Below are 18,431 nucleotides of genomic sequence, written 5' to 3' on the forward strand. Positions count from 1 at the left end.
ATTATTACATGACAGTGTCTACTTTCTATTTTTGTTAGTAAATAGAAAAAAATGTTTCCGCCCGGGATCGAACCGGGGACCTTCCGCGTGTTAGGCGGATGTGATAACCACTACACCACGGAAACCGATGGTAGACTTCTTTTAAAACATAGTAATAAAGACATCAAAAGACAAAATCTAAACAACATTCTAAACAAAATGCATCTCGTTTGTTGATAGTTTCAGTTTTGAAGAACTTTTATCAAATCTTTTATTTAAAGAATTTATCATATGTATCAAACTTTAAGAAACCTATGTTTGAACGTGATCTAATGAAAACTTTTTACCTAACAGAATGTCAAATGAATGATTAATTGTAGTTTTTAATAGAAAAATGGATGGACACGACATAAAACTATACGGTCTCCTGTTACTTGCAAACATTTTTTTTTATTTTATACAAAGTAATGCAATTTAGGGTCTACAGTGGAACTTATTTGGGAACAGTCTGCGCGTTATTTTCAAGTGCTCGCTTCTCCTCGGACAACAACGTGACCTTTTCTTCGTACTTCTCTCGAAGATCTCGGAAGAGGCAAAGCTGCGTCTCGTATTCCTTCTTCAGGTCCGCGTTCAATTTCACCGCAGCGTCCATTTTATTTATCATCGTGGTGTACCGGTCTCGTTCGTCGGTAATTCGAACCTCCATGTCGTCGACTTCGGCCTGTGTCATTGATCAAATAACAATTTAATAAATTCCACGATTCGTTTCGCGTTCCTTAAATTTTCCACAAGATTTACACCAACGCTGCATTAAATCAGCAGCCCTGGACACTTGAATACGAGCACGACCGAACCAGATTATTTACAAATAGAAAATGGTTCATTTATCATTTCGTTGAATTATTCTCCGTAAATTCTCACCACTTTCCGGCTGTCGTTAATTTCACATTTTCAGATTCGTCGGCGCAAAATCAGCTGACCGCTCAAGGACACTTACCCCACCAACCAACCATCGTACCAGTTTGCTCCTGTTCATTGATAGATCACGTGTCTAATGTTTCGCACGCAGGAACCAGCAACGGTGATTCGAGTTGATTCGAGCGGTCGGTTAATTTTGCGCTCTGATCGGTTGTTAATCAAGTAACAAAGTGTCCAATTAGTTCCATTCCCGGTACATTTACCTGTAGATGCTTCACTTCCATGTTACGAATTTGCAACAGACTCCTAGTGAGGGACTCGACTTCCTTCAGTGAAGTCACTTGACTGTTCAACGCACTGATCTGCTTCTCCTGGTTGGTGACAGTTCGTATGCGACCCTCCAATTGCAACGAGGTCTGGATCAGTTTACCCTTCAATTGGTCCACCATACGACGGAGAAGAACTTCGTCGCCGTCGCCTTTCATCAGAGCGTCGTACGACGCCTGCAATTCCGCCAGTTTCTTCTCGGCGTTTTCCAATTTCTTCCGATAAGTGTCCCGTTCCTCGGCCGTTTTCTGCGAACGGAATGGAAATCGTTGAAAATGTTCCACGGCTCGTGATCAAACCTGGGCATTATTCGAACGAGGATGGCCCCGGTGAGGGTTACGGTTCGAGATATTCGTTGCAATTGAGAATGTCGAGGTAATACTTGTTACGATACGTGGAAATGGAATTCCTACGATAAATTATCGTAAATTCGTGCTATTCGATGTATTGTCGGAAAATAGAGTGAAACAAGAGACGGGTGAAATTTGATACGAACGAAGGACCAAGAAAAGTGACATATATATTGTGACATATACAATGTTCTGAAATTGTTTTTAGAACAATTACAATGTTCGCGTTATAATTCTTTCGATCCAACGATCAACGGATACAAAGTTAACCATACTTTGTTCTTTGTTAGCTCTATCAACGTGAACGTCAAACAAGCAGTGTTTCTCGATGAAAATAATTTCTGCCCAGGTGTGATTTAAACTTACTCGACGTTGTATTCGTTATTCGCGATCCTTACCTGGACCTCTTGCTCCAGTCTCGATATCGTAAGTTCATTGTCGCTTACTTTTTTACCATCGTCCACGAGCAATTTCTCTTCCGACACTGGCAGTCGATCAGCGATCTCTTTGTCCAGTTTACGATCATTATCAACGATTTCGTCTTGTTCCGCGACCACGCAGGTATCCCCCGCGCCTATAGATGGCAGTTGTTGAATTCCGGGATCACACGGCTGCAAGAGAAGTGTTCGGTTGTTGAATTATTTCGAGCGAGACCTTTACGTTACCCGTACACGTAACGATTGAAGTCGACGAATCGCGAGATTCGATGAACAAGAGAAACGATCCGGGGATCGATGATAGAGAGATCCGAGTAACGTGTAATTATTCGACGATCGCTTCGTATTTCGACTCGCTACGATGGAAACGAAATCAATCGCCGGTTCAAGGCAACCGAAGGGCCACATCCCTCTCATGACTTATGGCTGTCCCTGTCTCTCTCGACGAACCGAAAGCTACGCAAAAGATTCGACGAGTATTCAAATTACTTACCGACTGTTCGTCAGGTTTGGTCTCGGATAGCTTGGTGGCATTTTCCACTAGCCCTTTTTCAGATTCGATTAGAGTTTCACTTTTAGTTGCGATTCCATTTGTAGGTGGATTCTCCTCGACCGTCTCGAATTTATTCGTTACTTCTTCAAGAGGTGTACCTAGATTTTCATTTTCCGAGTTACGTGCCACTGGACATTCAGCGACCAGAATAGTCGCATTTTGACTTTCGATCACGGGAACCGGTTCGTTCACAGGCTTATTTTCCACTTTTTCCTCTCGATTGGGTTTCGTTATTTCAGGTACAAATGAATCACGATCAGCGTCCAATTTCAGTGGCTCCGTGTCTGACATTTTTATCTGCAAGAAATGTCACCGTTATACGATGCACACGTATTAAAACAGAGGAAAAACGATTTTGTTTTTTTTTTTAGGTATTTTCACTGCGATTATTGTTAAACAGTCGAACGGGTGTTTCCAGGCTTGAATATTTCATAAGGAAGGAAGCAACGCGTGTTTTAAAAACTTTTCGAACGATGATACACTTCTGAAAATTATAATCGACGATTCGTTCGCTAACTCGCTTGCGAGCCATGTACAGTTCGAAACAGTATTCCGTATTGCACGCCCCACTATAAGCACAAGAACGAATATTAAATTTAAGAGTACCGAAATGTTGAAGAGTGGAACGAGTCTCTTCTCGAAAGTCAATGTTTCTTTCTTATACGAATTTTGCTTTCACACAAAACGACTGGATATCCAGGACTAACGAAAAGTCCGATGTATTTTTGGACGTTCTACGGCTCATTCTATTTTAAACTATCTTAGACGTGCGCCAGTCGAACGTCCACCGAACTGAAAATTTGTTTCGCATTTAAAGCGAGTATTTAACACAAAAATTCTTATTAATCGTTTGCTTGATTACATATAATGTTATCGATTACATGATCCATCCAAGAGAATATAATCGTACTGTATCTTGTATGATAATTTTATTTTAAAATCTCATGTAACGCGGGCTGAAAATCGTAACATTACTCGTATGAATGAATTCGAATGTAATCAAGAAAAGTGTTAAGAGAAAATGTATTCGTAAAAGGTTTCTCGAAATTATTGAACAAAGTATGGAAAATTATTTATTCACTGTATTAAATACCTTTGTACCGCTTCGTTTTTTACGATGGTGTAAAATTTTGTTCGAGTACGAAGATTCATTAACGTAGTTACGTTTATCACAGTGTCGTGCTCGAGGCATCTTGTACCTCGGCATTAAAGGTATTTCAAACAATTTTATGGTAAATGGGTAGAAATGTTTATATTAATGCATTTAGAATAGCTACACCGAAACATATTTTGCACTGTTTAGAATTGTTATCCACATGTTGACTAATTATACACGAGGTTTGAACACATAACCTCGCTTACGGTATATGTTATTTTTCATGTATTTTTTTATAGTGATTTAGAACAAAGAAATTAGTATTAAACATTATTTTTAAGTGGTATCTTGAATATTTGCTATTACAAATGAAACACTTTAATAAAATTACGAATCGATGAACCTTATAAATTGGTTACATTCTATTTTTTATATGATTTTGAAATTAATAATAACATTTCTCCCAGTTATCCAATTTTTATATTCTATGGAAGTACTAAAACTATATTAAATACGAGTCTTCTCTTATAGGTAATTAATTAAGGAATGGAAGAATATGCGAGAGAACCATGCCCATGGCGTATAGTAGATGACTGTGGTGGTGCATTCACTATGGGTGCAATCGGTGGTGGCATATTTCAAAGTATTAAAGGATTTCGAAATGCACCTAGTGGACTAAGCAAACGATTTCATGGAAGTTTAATGGCTGTTAAACAACGGTCTCCAATTATTGCTGGAAATTTTGCACTATGGGGTGGTATGTTTTCCACAATAGACTGCACATTGGTTCATCTTAGGAAAAAGGAAGATCCTTGGAATTCTATTATTAGTGGAGCAGCGACCGGTGGTATACTTGCAGCAAGAAATGGTTTACCAGCAATGGCTGGTAGTGCAATCATTGGTGGAATATTATTAGCTTTAATAGAAGGTGTAGGAATATTTTTCACACGTATGTCAGCCGAACAATTTAAACCTGTGTCTTATGACGATGATCCATCGCATCTTGGGCCACAGCCCCAAAAATATCCATCATGAAGCATGCATAAATACTTTAGACACATTTCAAATACCACTCGACTAATTAAGTACAAATATTTTAATTTTGTCAAAATGATCGTAGTTAAAAACTATCTTATTCTTAGTATGGCAAATTTGTATAGACAATTGAATCCTTTGTTTTAAGAAATAATAATAGTTCGTTTTTTATTCGACACTGTTTCTTTCTGTACTTTTATTAAACTGTTAAAAGACAAATGCGACAGTTTGTTTGAATATATTGACGAAATATTATAATAATATATATTGGTAAAATAAAGCGACAATATATTAAGTTCAGATTTCATTCTTTTGTGAAATTAAGTAAGTTATTATCGATAATATGTACAAATGTATGATTTATAATTTCCTTAAGATTTACAATTTATTTAATCTTTCTAAACATCATCTTCGTCTTCTTCTTGGAAATATTTAAAGCTTGAAGCTATAGACAAGTCCAAGGATTTAGTTGTTGAGTCTTGTTCTTGTGCCTCGTATATAGATTCGTGTGACTCTGATTTTTCTTCCGAATTCTTCAACGATTTGTTTATTAATCCTAATAAATGAAGCTGTTCAACCTGAAAAGTTTTCGCAATGAAAAGTATTGCATCTGCTTGAAAAAAATGATATAAGTAAAGTATGTACCTGTAGTCTGTGTACTTGGTTATCTATTTTTGACAATATATTTAGAAGAAGTTCTTTTTCTTGTTTCAAATCTCTTTGAAAAGCGAGTAATTCGTTAGCATTCATTTTTAAATTAGGCTTACCCATGTGGTCGTCCATTCTCCAATACTATTGTTACGTATTTTATGAAGTTATTACGTTTTTAACGTTATTCAAATGAGACAAGTGTTCTTCGTGAATCATATTTTTATTTTATAATCTAAAGAGTTGTTTTATTCGTTAATTTTTTTTTACGAATGGTAGATGTACAAATCGCAGTAATTAATGACTAAATTTGATCCGATCTTGTGACTTTGAGCTCATGACTTTAGGTGTTGTTTGTTGTTACGAAGATACAAGTTTGCCAACCTTATACGCGGATAACTTCAGTACGGTCGTCATATATCTGATTTGAGATGCTTGTTTAGAAAGTTTGTTAACCTGAATTTCAAATTTCAAATCAACGCTAGAAGATATAAAATAATTAAAATGGATAGGGAGAGTACTTATGTAAGATGTTTTAGAAATGATTAAAGATAGCAAAAAAATCCGTTGTTGATATTTTATGGATTCACTGGGACGTCTAATATGACTTGAAGTGGGTAAATTTAATTTGAGATCAAAATATCGATTTATTTGAAAAATTAAGCGGACGCCTTCTTGGTGTAGTACACATTACGTAAACATGGTTTCAGCGAACCCTAAAGTGTAATTCTTTTTTAATATCTAAATATTAAACAAGATTCTTTTATTTTTATATTGTGGGAGACTATACGTCGTCCTGTATGACATGAAATTTAATTTTAATCTAATACAATATTGACTATATTATAAGATATATCTTTATTCTTCGATACTGTAGATTTGCACGATTTCAATTATTGTTGGAGTTATGGTAGATGGAACATAAGCATATGTCATATGCAAGTCATTTTACTTTGGGCAGTTTCAGTGGGTTTTATAAGTTTCCTTCCTAGAGTAATATAATAATACTTTATTCTTTCTATAGAATTCTACGTAACACTACAGATTAATCACAATTTATCATATGTGAATTTATTTAGGTACAGAACTTTTTAATGGATCACAATATAATCCATACAATTATACGATTATATTAATTTGTAAACTTTCGAGTGGTCGAGTTAAGTTAAATAGAATCAATACTAATCTTGTCATTCAAAGACTATTTCATTATACAGTAGAGTTCATGCATTTCGATTTTGTACGATTAACTATATAAGTGATGTGCCCTCTGACTTGTCCATTTTCAATTTTCTGATTTATTAACGTATAATGATATACACTGTCAATGATGCAAGACTTGCATTAAATTTTATATACATATACATACAGAAGATATTCAAATTGGGAGCACAACTACTGTTACCATGCTATCATTATGATATGGTTATAATATATTAACGCGACGACACAATTATAAAGATCATCCGTACTATTTAGTTACGTTAGAGTAACAGGAGTTTTAGAATATTTCTGTCAATATCTAATAAGTTTAAAAATACAAAATTTACAAAGAATTTTCATAGTGATTTACAGTTCTTGAATTACCTAAATTTTTCATCGATGTATTATTTTCTTTTAAATATATTTTAATTTTTCAAAAGTACAAGATAAAAGCTATTTACAGGACAGAATAAAAATAAAAATGATAACATTAAACAATAATTGTCCTCGCCAAAAGGAAGATAAATCTCTAGATGCAACTGATAAGCATCCAAAATAGTATTTTCACAGTTTTTTTTTTTTACAGGATATACTGTATTTAATCATTGGTATTTATAATTACATATATAAATATTGTTATACCATTTACACAAACTGAGGTATATGGTAACCTTGCGGGACGATTCCAAGAATCAATCTCGCAGATCGATTCTATTAATATTGCCTTCACGGCATACACGAATTAAAAACAAAATAAATAATTCGTACAATTGGTATATATGTCGTTGAATTTCTATTCTATATTCGATTAATTTTGATAGTTGATTTGCAAGATCATGGGGAGATTGTGTAATATATTATTACAAGAACAATTCGCGCATAATTTTTTGTTTCGTTATAATTGATTTTTCACATTCTATCGAGATAACGATTATCGTCTGTTGCTGCAGCAGGGGAATCGATTCAAATTACCATCCGAGTCGCGGGAAATTTGAAATAAGTTTCCGTTTTCTTTCGACTTTCACCAATCGTCGCTAAGTCGTAAACCGTAAATTCGTTCGTTGCTGCAGCAAAGAACGCGTCAATCTTTCAAAGAAGAGGGTGGTGATTCTCGACTATTGTCGTTCGTAAAATTAGATAAACCGAGACCACCGGTTTCGTGGCTCGAAGAACTGGTCGGTGAGTTACTGCTACTCCGAGCGCCGCTAATCGGCGCCACCGTCGCATTCTCAGCCGGTATCAAGCCTTCCTTCATCCTTTTCTTCTGCTTCATTCTTCTGTTCTGGAACCAAATTTTCACTTGCGTTTCATTTAGTTGCAACGCTGACGCGATTTCGATGCGTCTTGCCCTGGTCAGGTACTTGTTGAAATGGAACTCTTTCTCGAGTTCCGTGAGCTGTTTGTTCGTGAAATTGGTTCGGCCAGTGTTATTGAATCCACCTGCTATACCGGCCAATGGACCGCCGGTAAGGCAGTTTACAGGACCGTTCGTGGAATTCGGGTATGTGGATACGCTGGTACCCCTGATCGTGCTGCCACCGAATTCGCCCACACTTGGATTTGTTTTTCCTGCTGCAACAGATATTAAGTTTTCTTTTTTTATTCTCAGGTAATTTAATATAAACCTTACTGTCAGTTAACGCGAAGTTATTTTCACTGATTATATAAATAATACATTTAGATTAGGTGTACGTTGTTTTGTTGTTTGCAAGGAATATTACTGGCAGTGCAATTTCTAACTTTTGGTTACTAGTTTCGTATGACATTTAAAAACTGGGAAGGTTAGGATCTTTTCTAATTGTAGAGTAGAATTGTTTAATTAAAGCTTCGGAGGGTTAACAATTTAATTATCGCTAATACTCGGAACACGTCAACGGACACATATTTGGTTTACGTTTCTACACAAGCTTGATTATATTCGTTAATTCCTGGTGTACGTGCTCAACGTGTCCATCGTAGAGGTTAAAGGCAATATAAGCCGAATTAAGCTTAACTCTAGTCCTTCGATGGACAGCCGTTTGTTGTCCAACACAGCTGGTCAGTGTCCTTACGAGCGAACCTGTTCAACTGTAGCGGACCAATAGGGTTAAACCCTAAATCTGGATCAAATTGCATCAGCTGTTACCTAATGTTAACGATACATCGTTACTTCGTTTTACTTTGCCTGCATATATCGACTGACTGCGTTGGTCATTCCAAAGACATTGTTCAACCGAACCTTCTCATTACGATTTTCGTTACACCATAAATCTGTGTAGTTTCAGAGATATTTTTCGATTCCATGTCTAATTGTGCATTTGACGAATTCCGTACGTGTGGACAACTACCAATCGTACAGTGGTCAACTGTCACGTTGGATTTTGTCGAGCGATTGGAATAATATCGTCATTGCTCGAACAACGTCTGCTCTTCCAGTGTTTCGTGTAAAATCGATTGAACATTTCACGAGTACGTTCGTGTTACCAGCTATGTAAGTTTTAAAGTGTTATTTAACGCGAATTCTTGTACCGTTTATATTCTAACATCGATATAACCTAGACGCATTCGTATTCATATAATAACGATCTTGCGAATTTTTCTTCTCGCAAATCTTACTGTTTATTTATGTTTATTATTATCACCGCGGAATAGAATTGCCTACGGAATAAACAAAATGTATATCGTGTCTAACGGATAAGACCGTACTACGTGCGTTTGCCTGGGAGGAAGTTAACCTTCAAACGCGACTCGAATTTTCGAACTATACGGAAATTCGTCCACCTTGTTATTGCGTCTTTGTTATTCGTAGAGTTTCGTAAGACGATGCAGTTATTCAGGATAAAACGAGCGATGCGTTCTGATGGGGAAAGGTGGTGACGTTTACGCATTATGGAAATTAGATTGTTATTTAGTTCGCCGGTATGTGGAAGTCAATTTACTTAATGGTAGAGGGTGGACGAAACTGTCAAGGCACCGCCTTAGAGCCACATCTTTTTTACCCGTGTTTGCCCGTATCGTTTCGTGTGCTTGTTCGTTGTGGAATATTTTTCTTTTTTTTTTTCCACATTTTAATTCGTAAATTTCGCTCGTACGATGCAACGAACGTAGCGCACGGTCGTCGTTCGAGCACGAACGAACCCGTATCTCGCGTATTCTACGAACGATCCGAAAACATCAGTCACTTAAACAACGCGTCCCGAACTTGGACCGTGGCCATTAAGCCCCTCGCATCTTCGAGCCCGAATAATCAAGTTGGACAAGTTCTATTAGCCACGGCGGACGTGATACAATGAAATGTTTTCCGTTTTCACGACTCATTCATCAATTTAGCACCTTAGCGGGAGGACAGAGCGCGCTGCCGTTGATTTTATATACGGCGCTGTTGTATCTCGCTAGCTGGCGCGGTCTACGTGCAGTCGAGAGTCGTTAACGTTGGACGTTGAAACTTTTCTAAATTTTTCTCGAACTTTGATAGTTGCGTTTCTATCCTCGGGGAACGTTTCGCTTGGAAATAAGATGGAAATGAACTTCTATTCTACAACGAAGTTGTAATTAATTTTCAGTATTATTAAAGGATTACCGATCGAAACACGAGAAGAATATATGGTAAATTTCGACGAATAGTTTCCTATTGGAACTACGGTCTCTGGTGTCTAATAAGCTACAGTTAGTCACGAGAGTGAACGTGCATCTTAGAATGCAACGACTGGTAGATAGAAAATGTGTCGCGATAATTTGCACGTATATTAAAATTTACGTTTCTATTGCTATATATTTTGGCTTATCAGTTGTAAACACAAGAAGTTCTATAATGACACGTGTTCTTGATTCACGTTAACATTTCATTCCATGTTACGTGGGTGTACGTAGATTTATGTTACTATACGTGTATTATCTTTTTACATAGGATTAAACGTCTTTTTCAAAATAAATTTAACGATACATAATATACAGAAATTCTATCGTTTTAATCGATTTTTATCCTGTTTTATCACTCGATTACGTTGGTAACGTTAACCGGCGATATCTTCAGCAATTTCTTTAATGGCTCTACTTTCATTGAAAATACGTTTTCGATACTATGTCGAGAAGATTCGTTTCGTTCATTGGTTTCTACATTGTTTGTATTTTTCCCTCAATATCTAGAAATCAACTAACCGAATAACTACTCGGTACTGGATATATTTTTCGTCCGGTTCGAATTATATTCTCATTATTGTCAATTGTTCAATGATATACATCCTTATCGTTGAATTTATAAAGACAAATTGCCCGCCATTTATCAAATACAATTTACGCTAGAATTTTCTTTTCTAAAATTTCCATTTTTATCAATTGGAAACCATTTCTCCGATTTTAGTCCACAATAAAAAATGAAAACTTAAAGTGGTTCGTACCGGGGAATCTTTCCCTATATTTCATTTCCCGAAGATCAGTGTATATTCGATCAAGCACAAGCAATTATAAACAAAGCAAATATAACGAAAGTCTCGTTTGTCCGGTGAGGTACTTCGAAACAGATTATTAACAAGGTAGTTTCCTCGTCATGGAATACACATTGAGAATGTATTTCGACAAATGGAAACGAGACGCGGGAACATTGTTCAGGGTTGCCATCTTCTTTTACGACATAGGAGTAGCGCTGTAATTTGCAAAATAGAAGCAAAACTCGCGTAATCCGTATTACCGTCTTGCCAGCGAGTAATCGATAAAACTCGCGCGATACACGTCGCGCGATGTTCGTTCGCGATTTAATCAGCTCTTACGTCCGATTTCATTTCTGGAAAGACAAATCTCGAGCGACGACTGTTCGTGGAAACGTTTACTCGAGCGAAATAAGCGTATCGCTTTCGATTAATCGCTACCACGGCTTCACGGTAATTAGAATTTCCTCCGCGACGGACGTTAATAACATTCATTGAAATTATTAGCGCGGTTTACCGATCCGAACGCCACGCGATCGCGTCGGTTTGAGTAACGTTCAGCGTTCATCGGACCAGTATTACCAGTTTCCGTGAAACTTCGGAAATGGTGATCCTTCCTCGATCTTTTATTATCCTTTCGAGTCGACTCAAGGATTCACCGAACGAAATATTCCATCGAGAGGGGGAAATCGTGTCTCGCGGGACACTTGTACAATCACGAAGACACTTGCACGTTACGATGAATCGTGACGACAAATGTATCCGTTTGTACGAGTCGCTCGCGGTGGATACAGTATCAATTGTACAATTTTGCGTTACCTTACGATTTTCGTTCGAACGGTACGAAACAAAATTTACGATCAATCGTAACGCGTACGACCCTTATTACACTTGGAGGACAAAGTACGTTCGTTCGATTGGAAGAGTACGAAATTAAATTTACGATCAAACGTTACGTGTACGATCTTTGTTATATTTGGAGGATTTAGTTGGTCTTTGATCGTGAACGTTACAATTTTGGTTTGGACAGTACGAAAGAAATTTATATAAATAAGAAGTAAGTAACGTGTACAACCCTTATTACACTTGGAGGATTTAGATATTCTTTTTTTTTTGACAAAGTACGTTATTTTGGTTCGAAGAGTACGAAACAAAATTTACGATTAATCGTAACATATACGACTCTTATTACACTTGGAGGATTTAAATATTTTCTTTTCGACAAAGTACGTTATTTTGGTTCGAACAGTACGAAACAAAATTTACGATTAATCGTAACATATACGACTCTTATTACACTTGGAGGATTTAAATATTTTCTTTTCGACAAAGTACGTTATTTTGGTTCGAACAGTACGAAACAAAATTTACGATGAAATGTAAGGTGTACGACCCTTATTACACTTGGAGGATTTAGATATTTTTTTTTTTTTTTTGTTGACAAAGTACGTTATTTTGGTTCGAAGAGTACGAAACAAAATTTACGATAAATCGTACCATATACGACTCTTATTACACTTGGAGGATTTAAATATTTTCTTTTCGACAAAGTACGTTATTTTGGTTCGATCAGTACGAAAGAAAATTTATATAAATAACAAGTAAGTAACGTGTACAACCCTTATTACACTTGGAGGATTTAGATATTTTTTTGACAAAGTACGTTATTTTGGTTCGAAGAGTACGAAACACAATTTACGATAAATCGTACCATATACGACTCTTATTACACTTGGAGGATTTAAATATTTTCTTTTTGACAAAGTACGTTATTTTGGTTCGAACAGTACGAAACAAAATTTACGATAAAATGTAAGGTGTACGACCCTTATTACACTTGGAGGATTTAGATGTTTTTTGGTAGCATACGTTACGATTATGGTCCGAGCAGTTGTACCGAAAAGAACGCACGATAAATCGTAACGTCTACGACCCTTATTATGCTCGGAGGATAGAAAAAGTTCGATCGCGAACGCGAGTCCGCTAGGGGTACGGAGCGAATGTTCCGAGGCCGGAAATTATTCGTCCTGGAAGCAAATGAGAACAGGACGAGGCGTCGAGGGAAAGGGTGAGAGGTGACGGAATAAAGGAATAGACAGATTGCGACGGATTAAAGACCGCGATAGCGCGTAGTTAACGGGGTCTTTGACAATGTTAATTATTTTCCAAGGGGCGAGTCTACATGCGCTTTCTTCGTGCTTGGTACCTTATGAATTTTTATAAAAACGTCTGCATCGACGACGGTGTACCCGTGATCATTTTTTATAAATAACAAGTGATCGCATTCTCGTGGAGCGTGTATTTTAATCAATGTTGTACAGTGTAACGAATTCAACTGTTCGTACGTTTTCTCGTTCGGCAGGTTTCTCGTTTAGCGAACGAGAAGGAAATCGTTGCTTTGATCTGTGACCGGATTTTTCAATTTGCGAGCGACTAAGATGTCTCAGAGTAATTTAAAAAAATGGAATTCACTCGTGAGGAAAGTTTAAATACCGAAAAATAATTCCTAAAATACAATACTTTTATAATAAATTCTCTTCGAATATTTAATACCCTACTTAAAACGTTTCGTACGTGTTGACGTTCACGCAAATTCGATACGAATGAAAAATCGTAACGTAATCGATATAAGAATGTATTAACATTCTCTAGAATGAAACCATAATTGGTACAAAACCGAAAAATAACACCAATGGAATCGTAATCGATACAGGACCGAAAATTAAAGGTTCTTTTGCTGTTATTTTTCGGTTCTGTATCGATTATGATTCCATTAGTGTTATTTTTCCATTCTGTATCGATTATAGTTCCATTAGTATTATTCTTCGGGTTCGTATCGATTATAGTTCCATTGGTGTTATTTTTCGGTTTCGTATCGATTATATTATAGTTCCATTGGTGTTATGTTTCGGTTTCGTATCGATTATGATTCCATTAGTGTTATTTTTCCGTTCTGTATCGATTATGATTCCATTAGTGTTATTTTTCGGTTCTGTATCGACTATGATTCCATTAGTGTTATTTTTCGGTTCCGTATCTATTATGATTCCATTAGTGTTATTTTTCGATTCTGTATCGATTATAGTTCCATTAGTGTTATTTTTCGATTCTGTATCGATTATGATTCCATTAGTGTTATTTTTCGGTTCTGTATCGATTATAGTTCCATTAGTGTTATTTTTCGATTCTGTATCGATTATGATTCCATTAGTGTTATTTTTCCGTTCTGTATCGATTATGATTCCGTTAGTGTTATTTTTCCGTTCTGTATCGATTATGATTCCATTAGTGTTATTTTTCCGTTCTGTATCTATTATGATTCCATTAGTGTTATTTTTCGGTTCCGTATCTATTACGATTCCATTAGTGTTATTCTTCGGGTTTGCATCGATTATAGTTCTATTAGTGTTATTTTTCCGTTCTGTATCGATTATAGTTTTATTAGTGTTATTTTTCGGTTCTGTATCGATTATAGTTCCATTAGTGTTATTTTTCATGTTCGTATCTATTACGATTCCATTGGTGTTATTCATCGTGTTCGCATCGATTCAATTGACATTTCGTCGTTTCTCGAAACTATTTCCATCGTAACCAACATACAGCGATTCGAAAGTGTGATTTTCGCTAGCGTTTCAACGCTCGTGATAAAGGGAACCCGTACACTGTCGTCGATGTCCCGAACATTAACGGAGCAACGAATTATTGTATCCCACGTTGCGCCAGCAACGACGATCGACCAAAGTGCACTTAAGCTCGCCGCCTAAACACGAATGCGATTCCGTTTCCACGTGTGCGCGCGTGCACCAACACGAGCGATCGCCGCGGGCGTGTGCTCGAGCGCGAGCGAGCGAGCGAGTGCGAGCGAGCGAGTGCGAGCGTGCACGCGCGGGTTAACACAGGTAACACCTAGACGCGGTTCCGAGGCATGCATGCCAGTCCGGCTTCGTTCAAAGGCCCCCCCGATTAAATCTCACCTGGCTTAATATTATTATTTTACGCGGCGCCTGCCGAGTGAAAACGCCTGAAACGATGGCGGAGGGGGGAAGGAAATTGGCGCGAGAGGGGGAAAGCCGGTAGATTACGCTCGCGGACCTCGAATTCTACCGCCCGAACAATTTCCAATTTTTACACCTCGTTTCGTACGAACAGCCATTCCGTACGGGCTCGATCAAATAATACGACCTCGATCGTCGATTTTTTCATCGTCGAAATGTCTAAACACGTTTCGCGATCCAATACGCGACTCGTTCACCACCGAATCGATCTCTTACACGTACTTGGCGATTTTTACGAAAATCGATACACCCGGTCCGCGTGAAATCATTATTTTTCCGCGCGAGTTGTATCAACGATACGGCCAATTCCTTCGAAACGTAGAAATTTAGTTCGATCGTTTCCACGCGAACCGGATCGCGCGAGTGAATTTCTCTATTCGATATTATCGATCGAGTTGTTTTTGTTTCGTTTCCTTCGAAAAGGATCGGTCTTTTGGTAGAATGTTTCTTTCGGAAGAGTTCTTGCGAGATTCTGAGCATTTCTTATGTTTTCTTTTTTATGTCTCTTTGAAGCTTCTTGCGGAGAATCGGTCATTTTTCGAACGGGTATTTCGCGATTACTATCACGGGAAATGTATACTCGTAGCTCGTTTTTTGTTTTTTTTTCTTCAACGAGGATTGCAACGAAAGATGAATCGGTATAGAGATCGAAATGTATTGAAAAATGGTCGCGATCGAAGACCGTTATGGAACTATGTCACGTTATGGTAGACCAGACGAAGAAATTTGCCTCGAACGCTTTATAATTTGGCGCGCAGAGGACGGAATTTATTTACGCAAGGAATGTACCTAGGAATGCTCGATTTTGTAATTACTGTCTTTTTATTCACCTAGAATCTTCGTTGTAGGAGTAACGAATCGAACGGTTCTTAGAATTTAACACGACCGAAGCTTTCGCCGAAAATAACAATAACAGAAATTTTCCAAGATGGCGAATTCCAAGGGGATCTCCGCGATCGAAAGAACGACTACGAGCCATTCGTACAGGAGGTGGGAGTATTTCTCGTTATCGAGTGAAATCGCATAATCGCACGAGAAAAATACGAAACGGACCAGGAACTGAATTCACCGAACCAGATCCATTTCGATGGTCACCGGTGAATAATATTATCGATAGCAGAGACGAATAAAATATTGTTATCGTGTTCGTAATACTCTGGAAAGGAGTTTACGAGATTCGTGTGGTACCTCGGGTAATATCGCGAAAGACACTAACGAAATAATTGTGCAAATAAAGAGTAACCGTTACGTGCAATCGGATAATTACGAGGAAAGCTGGATTCTTACGATTTAACGACAGTTTCGTGGATAGTATGGCGTCGTTTATTTTTGAAAGGAATACTACGAGATCGTTTTACGTAGACCGCAATGTAGGTCGATTTTGTACAAATTTTTCATCTCGATTGCAAAGAACCGCGCGTGCAATTCCACGAGGAACGACGTGAAATTATTTGTCCCGAATTGTATGTAGGTAAAATCGAAACGTCACAAATGGAAATTAACAGGGTACGAAATTACAGGGAATAGTGTTCGATAGAATACCACAATACTACCTTTATTGCGATAGTGTTTAAGTAATACAGTCGAGGCATAGATTTACATCGATTGTCATTTATGTTTGTAACATGCGTTTGTAATAATATGTATGTTGTACCGTGACCATCGAATGTTCTAGCGTGTAGCTTTTCCTTGTCGAGTTGTCGTCGGTCGTGCGAGTAATACAGTAATGCAGTGTACGCTAAATATACGTGTTCGAATATTAAAAGAAACGTTAATATCGGCGTCGAAAATCCAGCGAAAGAACAAGGGAAAAGAATCGAGCGAAAAGGAAAAGAAGTCGAGAGAACGTTCTCGGTAACGTCGAGGTAACACGTTGACCGTTGCCATTGTTTTTCATAGTTGAGGATGTCCTCGACGTTTGCTCAAAGTGTAACACGAAACGTAGAAATACTCAATATAGTATCGTATACTGAAATATAGATATTGACTTTTTCACAAATATCAATGATGCGTCGATGTACTTGCTCTATTGTTATTTTATAGCTAACTTGGTATTTTATAGCTAACTTGTTACTTTATTGCTGACTTGTTACTTTATAGCTGACTTATTACTTTGTAGTTGAGTTGTTACTTTATAGCTGACTTCTTACTTTATAACTGACTTATTACTTTGTAGTTGAGTTATTACTTTATAGCTGACTTATTACTTGATAGCTAACTTATTACTTTATAGCTAATTGTTGCTTTATAGCTGATTTATTACTTAAAGCTGACTTATTACTTTATAGTTGAGTTATTACTTTATAGCTGACTTCTTACTTTATAGCTGACTTATTACTTTGTAGTTTAGTTATTACTTTATAGCTGACTTATTACTTTGTAGTTGAGTTATTACTTTATAGCTGACTTCTTACTTTGTAGTTGAGTTATTACTTTATAGCTTTCTTATTACTTTATAGCTAACTTATTACTTTGTAGTTGAGTTATTACTTTATAGCTGACTTCTTACTTTATAGTTGACTTATTACTTTGTAGTTGAGTTATTACTTTATAGCTGACTTATTACTTGATAGCTAACTTATTACTGTATAGCTAATTGTTGCTTTATAGCTGATTTATTACTTTATAGCTGACTTATTACATTGTAGTTGAGTTATTACTATATAGCTGACTTCTTACTTTATAGCTAACTTATTACTTGATAGCTAACTTATTACTTTATAGCTAATTGTTGCTTTATAGCCGACTTGTTACTTATAAAGTAACTTACTACCTTATAGTTAACTTGTTACTTTATACCCGACTTCTTAATTCATAGCTAACTTGTAATTACATAGCTGACTTGTTATTTCACGCCCCAACTTGTTATTTAACGATCGACAGTAACGCGACATAAAAGTTTACAAGAATTAGGGGTTCGTTCGTTGCGAGCTCTTCGAAGAAACATTTCCGTAGCGTCGGTCACCGGTGACCACCGTTCGACGCGGACAAGGTGTCGTTTATCCTCTATTTTGCATTTTGACTCGGTACTCGGTCTCGTTGAATTCCGCTACGGGAACGTTCGGTAGATTCCGTCTTCTGTATCCCTTTTGCACCGAGCCGACGATCGCGTCCAGCCGAGAGAATCCCGCCGTAAAGAAAAGGAAAAAGAGAGAACGCATCGGCGGAGGGTTGGAAACAGAAGAGGAAAGACGAATCGAGATCGAGGCGTATGAAAACATTAAGGCTGCGAGTTAGAGTTCCTGCTCTCGAGCCGGTTCTTCTCTTCACGGCGCGGTTATTAAACGAAGAATTCGGATTTATTTGTTCGTCGAATAATACAATCAATAATATCCCGACGTCCGATCACTTAACCTCGCGAATAATATCTTACTTTGTATTACAAACGGTTTAATTACGCGCCAAGCCCATTACGATTAATCAAATT

General features: G+C 37.2%; 4 protein-coding genes, 1 long non-coding RNA gene and 1 other non-coding gene across 7 annotated transcripts in view; 2 read left to right on the forward strand and 4 right to left on the reverse strand.

Moving 5' to 3' along the window:
• Nucleotides 1-52: 52 nt before the first annotated feature.
• On the reverse strand, nucleotides 53-125 carry Trnav-aac (transfer RNA valine (anticodon AAC)). Its single transcript has one exon. It is a non-coding gene; the product is annotated as a tRNA-Val (tRNA).
• Nucleotides 126-404: 279 nt separating this feature from the next.
• LOC143144402 (uncharacterized) lies at nucleotides 405-3,318 on the reverse strand. Its single transcript, XM_076306762.1, has 5 exons — nucleotides 3,171-3,318; nucleotides 2,505-2,861; nucleotides 1,973-2,185; nucleotides 1,161-1,472; nucleotides 405-700 (listed from the first exon to the last, which is right to left on the reverse strand). Exons 2-5 carry the CDS (start codon nucleotides 2,853-2,855, stop codon nucleotides 473-475), a joined length of 1,104 nt encoding a protein of 367 aa, XP_076162877.1. The 5' UTR covers nucleotides 2,856-2,861; nucleotides 3,171-3,318; the 3' UTR covers nucleotides 405-472.
• Nucleotides 1,070-2,065, forward strand: LOC143144405 (uncharacterized). The gene is made up of 2 exons (XR_012991410.1): nucleotides 1,070-1,599; nucleotides 1,865-2,065. It is a non-coding gene; the product is annotated as an uncharacterized LOC143144405 (long non-coding RNA).
• A 314-nt stretch (nucleotides 3,319-3,632) lies between the features above and the next one.
• Nucleotides 3,633-6,899, forward strand: LOC143144403 (mitochondrial import inner membrane translocase subunit Tim17-B). The gene is made up of 2 exons (XM_076306763.1): nucleotides 3,633-3,776; nucleotides 4,192-6,899. Exon 2 carries the CDS (start codon nucleotides 4,207-4,209, stop codon nucleotides 4,693-4,695), a length of 489 nt encoding a protein of 162 aa, XP_076162878.1. The 5' UTR covers nucleotides 3,633-3,776; nucleotides 4,192-4,206; the 3' UTR covers nucleotides 4,696-6,899.
• Nucleotides 4,987-5,708, reverse strand: LOC143144404 (uncharacterized). The gene is made up of 2 exons (XM_076306764.1): nucleotides 5,341-5,708; nucleotides 4,987-5,273 (listed from the first exon to the last, which is right to left on the reverse strand). The coding sequence occupies exons 1-2, from the start codon at nucleotides 5,476-5,478 to the stop codon at nucleotides 5,094-5,096; spliced, it is 318 nt and encodes a 105-aa protein (XP_076162879.1). The 5' UTR covers nucleotides 5,479-5,708; the 3' UTR covers nucleotides 4,987-5,093.
• Nucleotides 6,900-7,023: 124 nt separating the features above from the next.
• The window catches only part of LOC143144662 (uncharacterized), a 34,850-nt gene continuing 23,442 nt past the window's right edge, over nucleotides 7,024-18,431 (reverse strand). Inside the window, exon 2 of one of the 2 annotated variants that reach the window (XM_076307303.1) lies at nucleotides 7,024-8,115. In XM_076307303.1, coding sequence (XP_076163418.1) covers nucleotides 7,628-8,115 — 488 coding nt within the window. In that variant the 3' untranslated portion in view covers nucleotides 7,024-7,627. Of the gene's footprint in view, nucleotides 8,119-18,431 lie in introns of both variants that reach the window. The other variant, XM_076307302.1, reaches the window with a different exon arrangement.

This window comes from Ptiloglossa arizonensis, chromosome 3, assembly GCF_051014685.1.
Source record: "Ptiloglossa arizonensis isolate GNS036 chromosome 3, iyPtiAriz1_principal, whole genome shotgun sequence".
Lineage (NCBI taxonomy): Eukaryota > Metazoa > Arthropoda > Insecta > Hymenoptera > Colletidae > Ptiloglossa > Ptiloglossa arizonensis.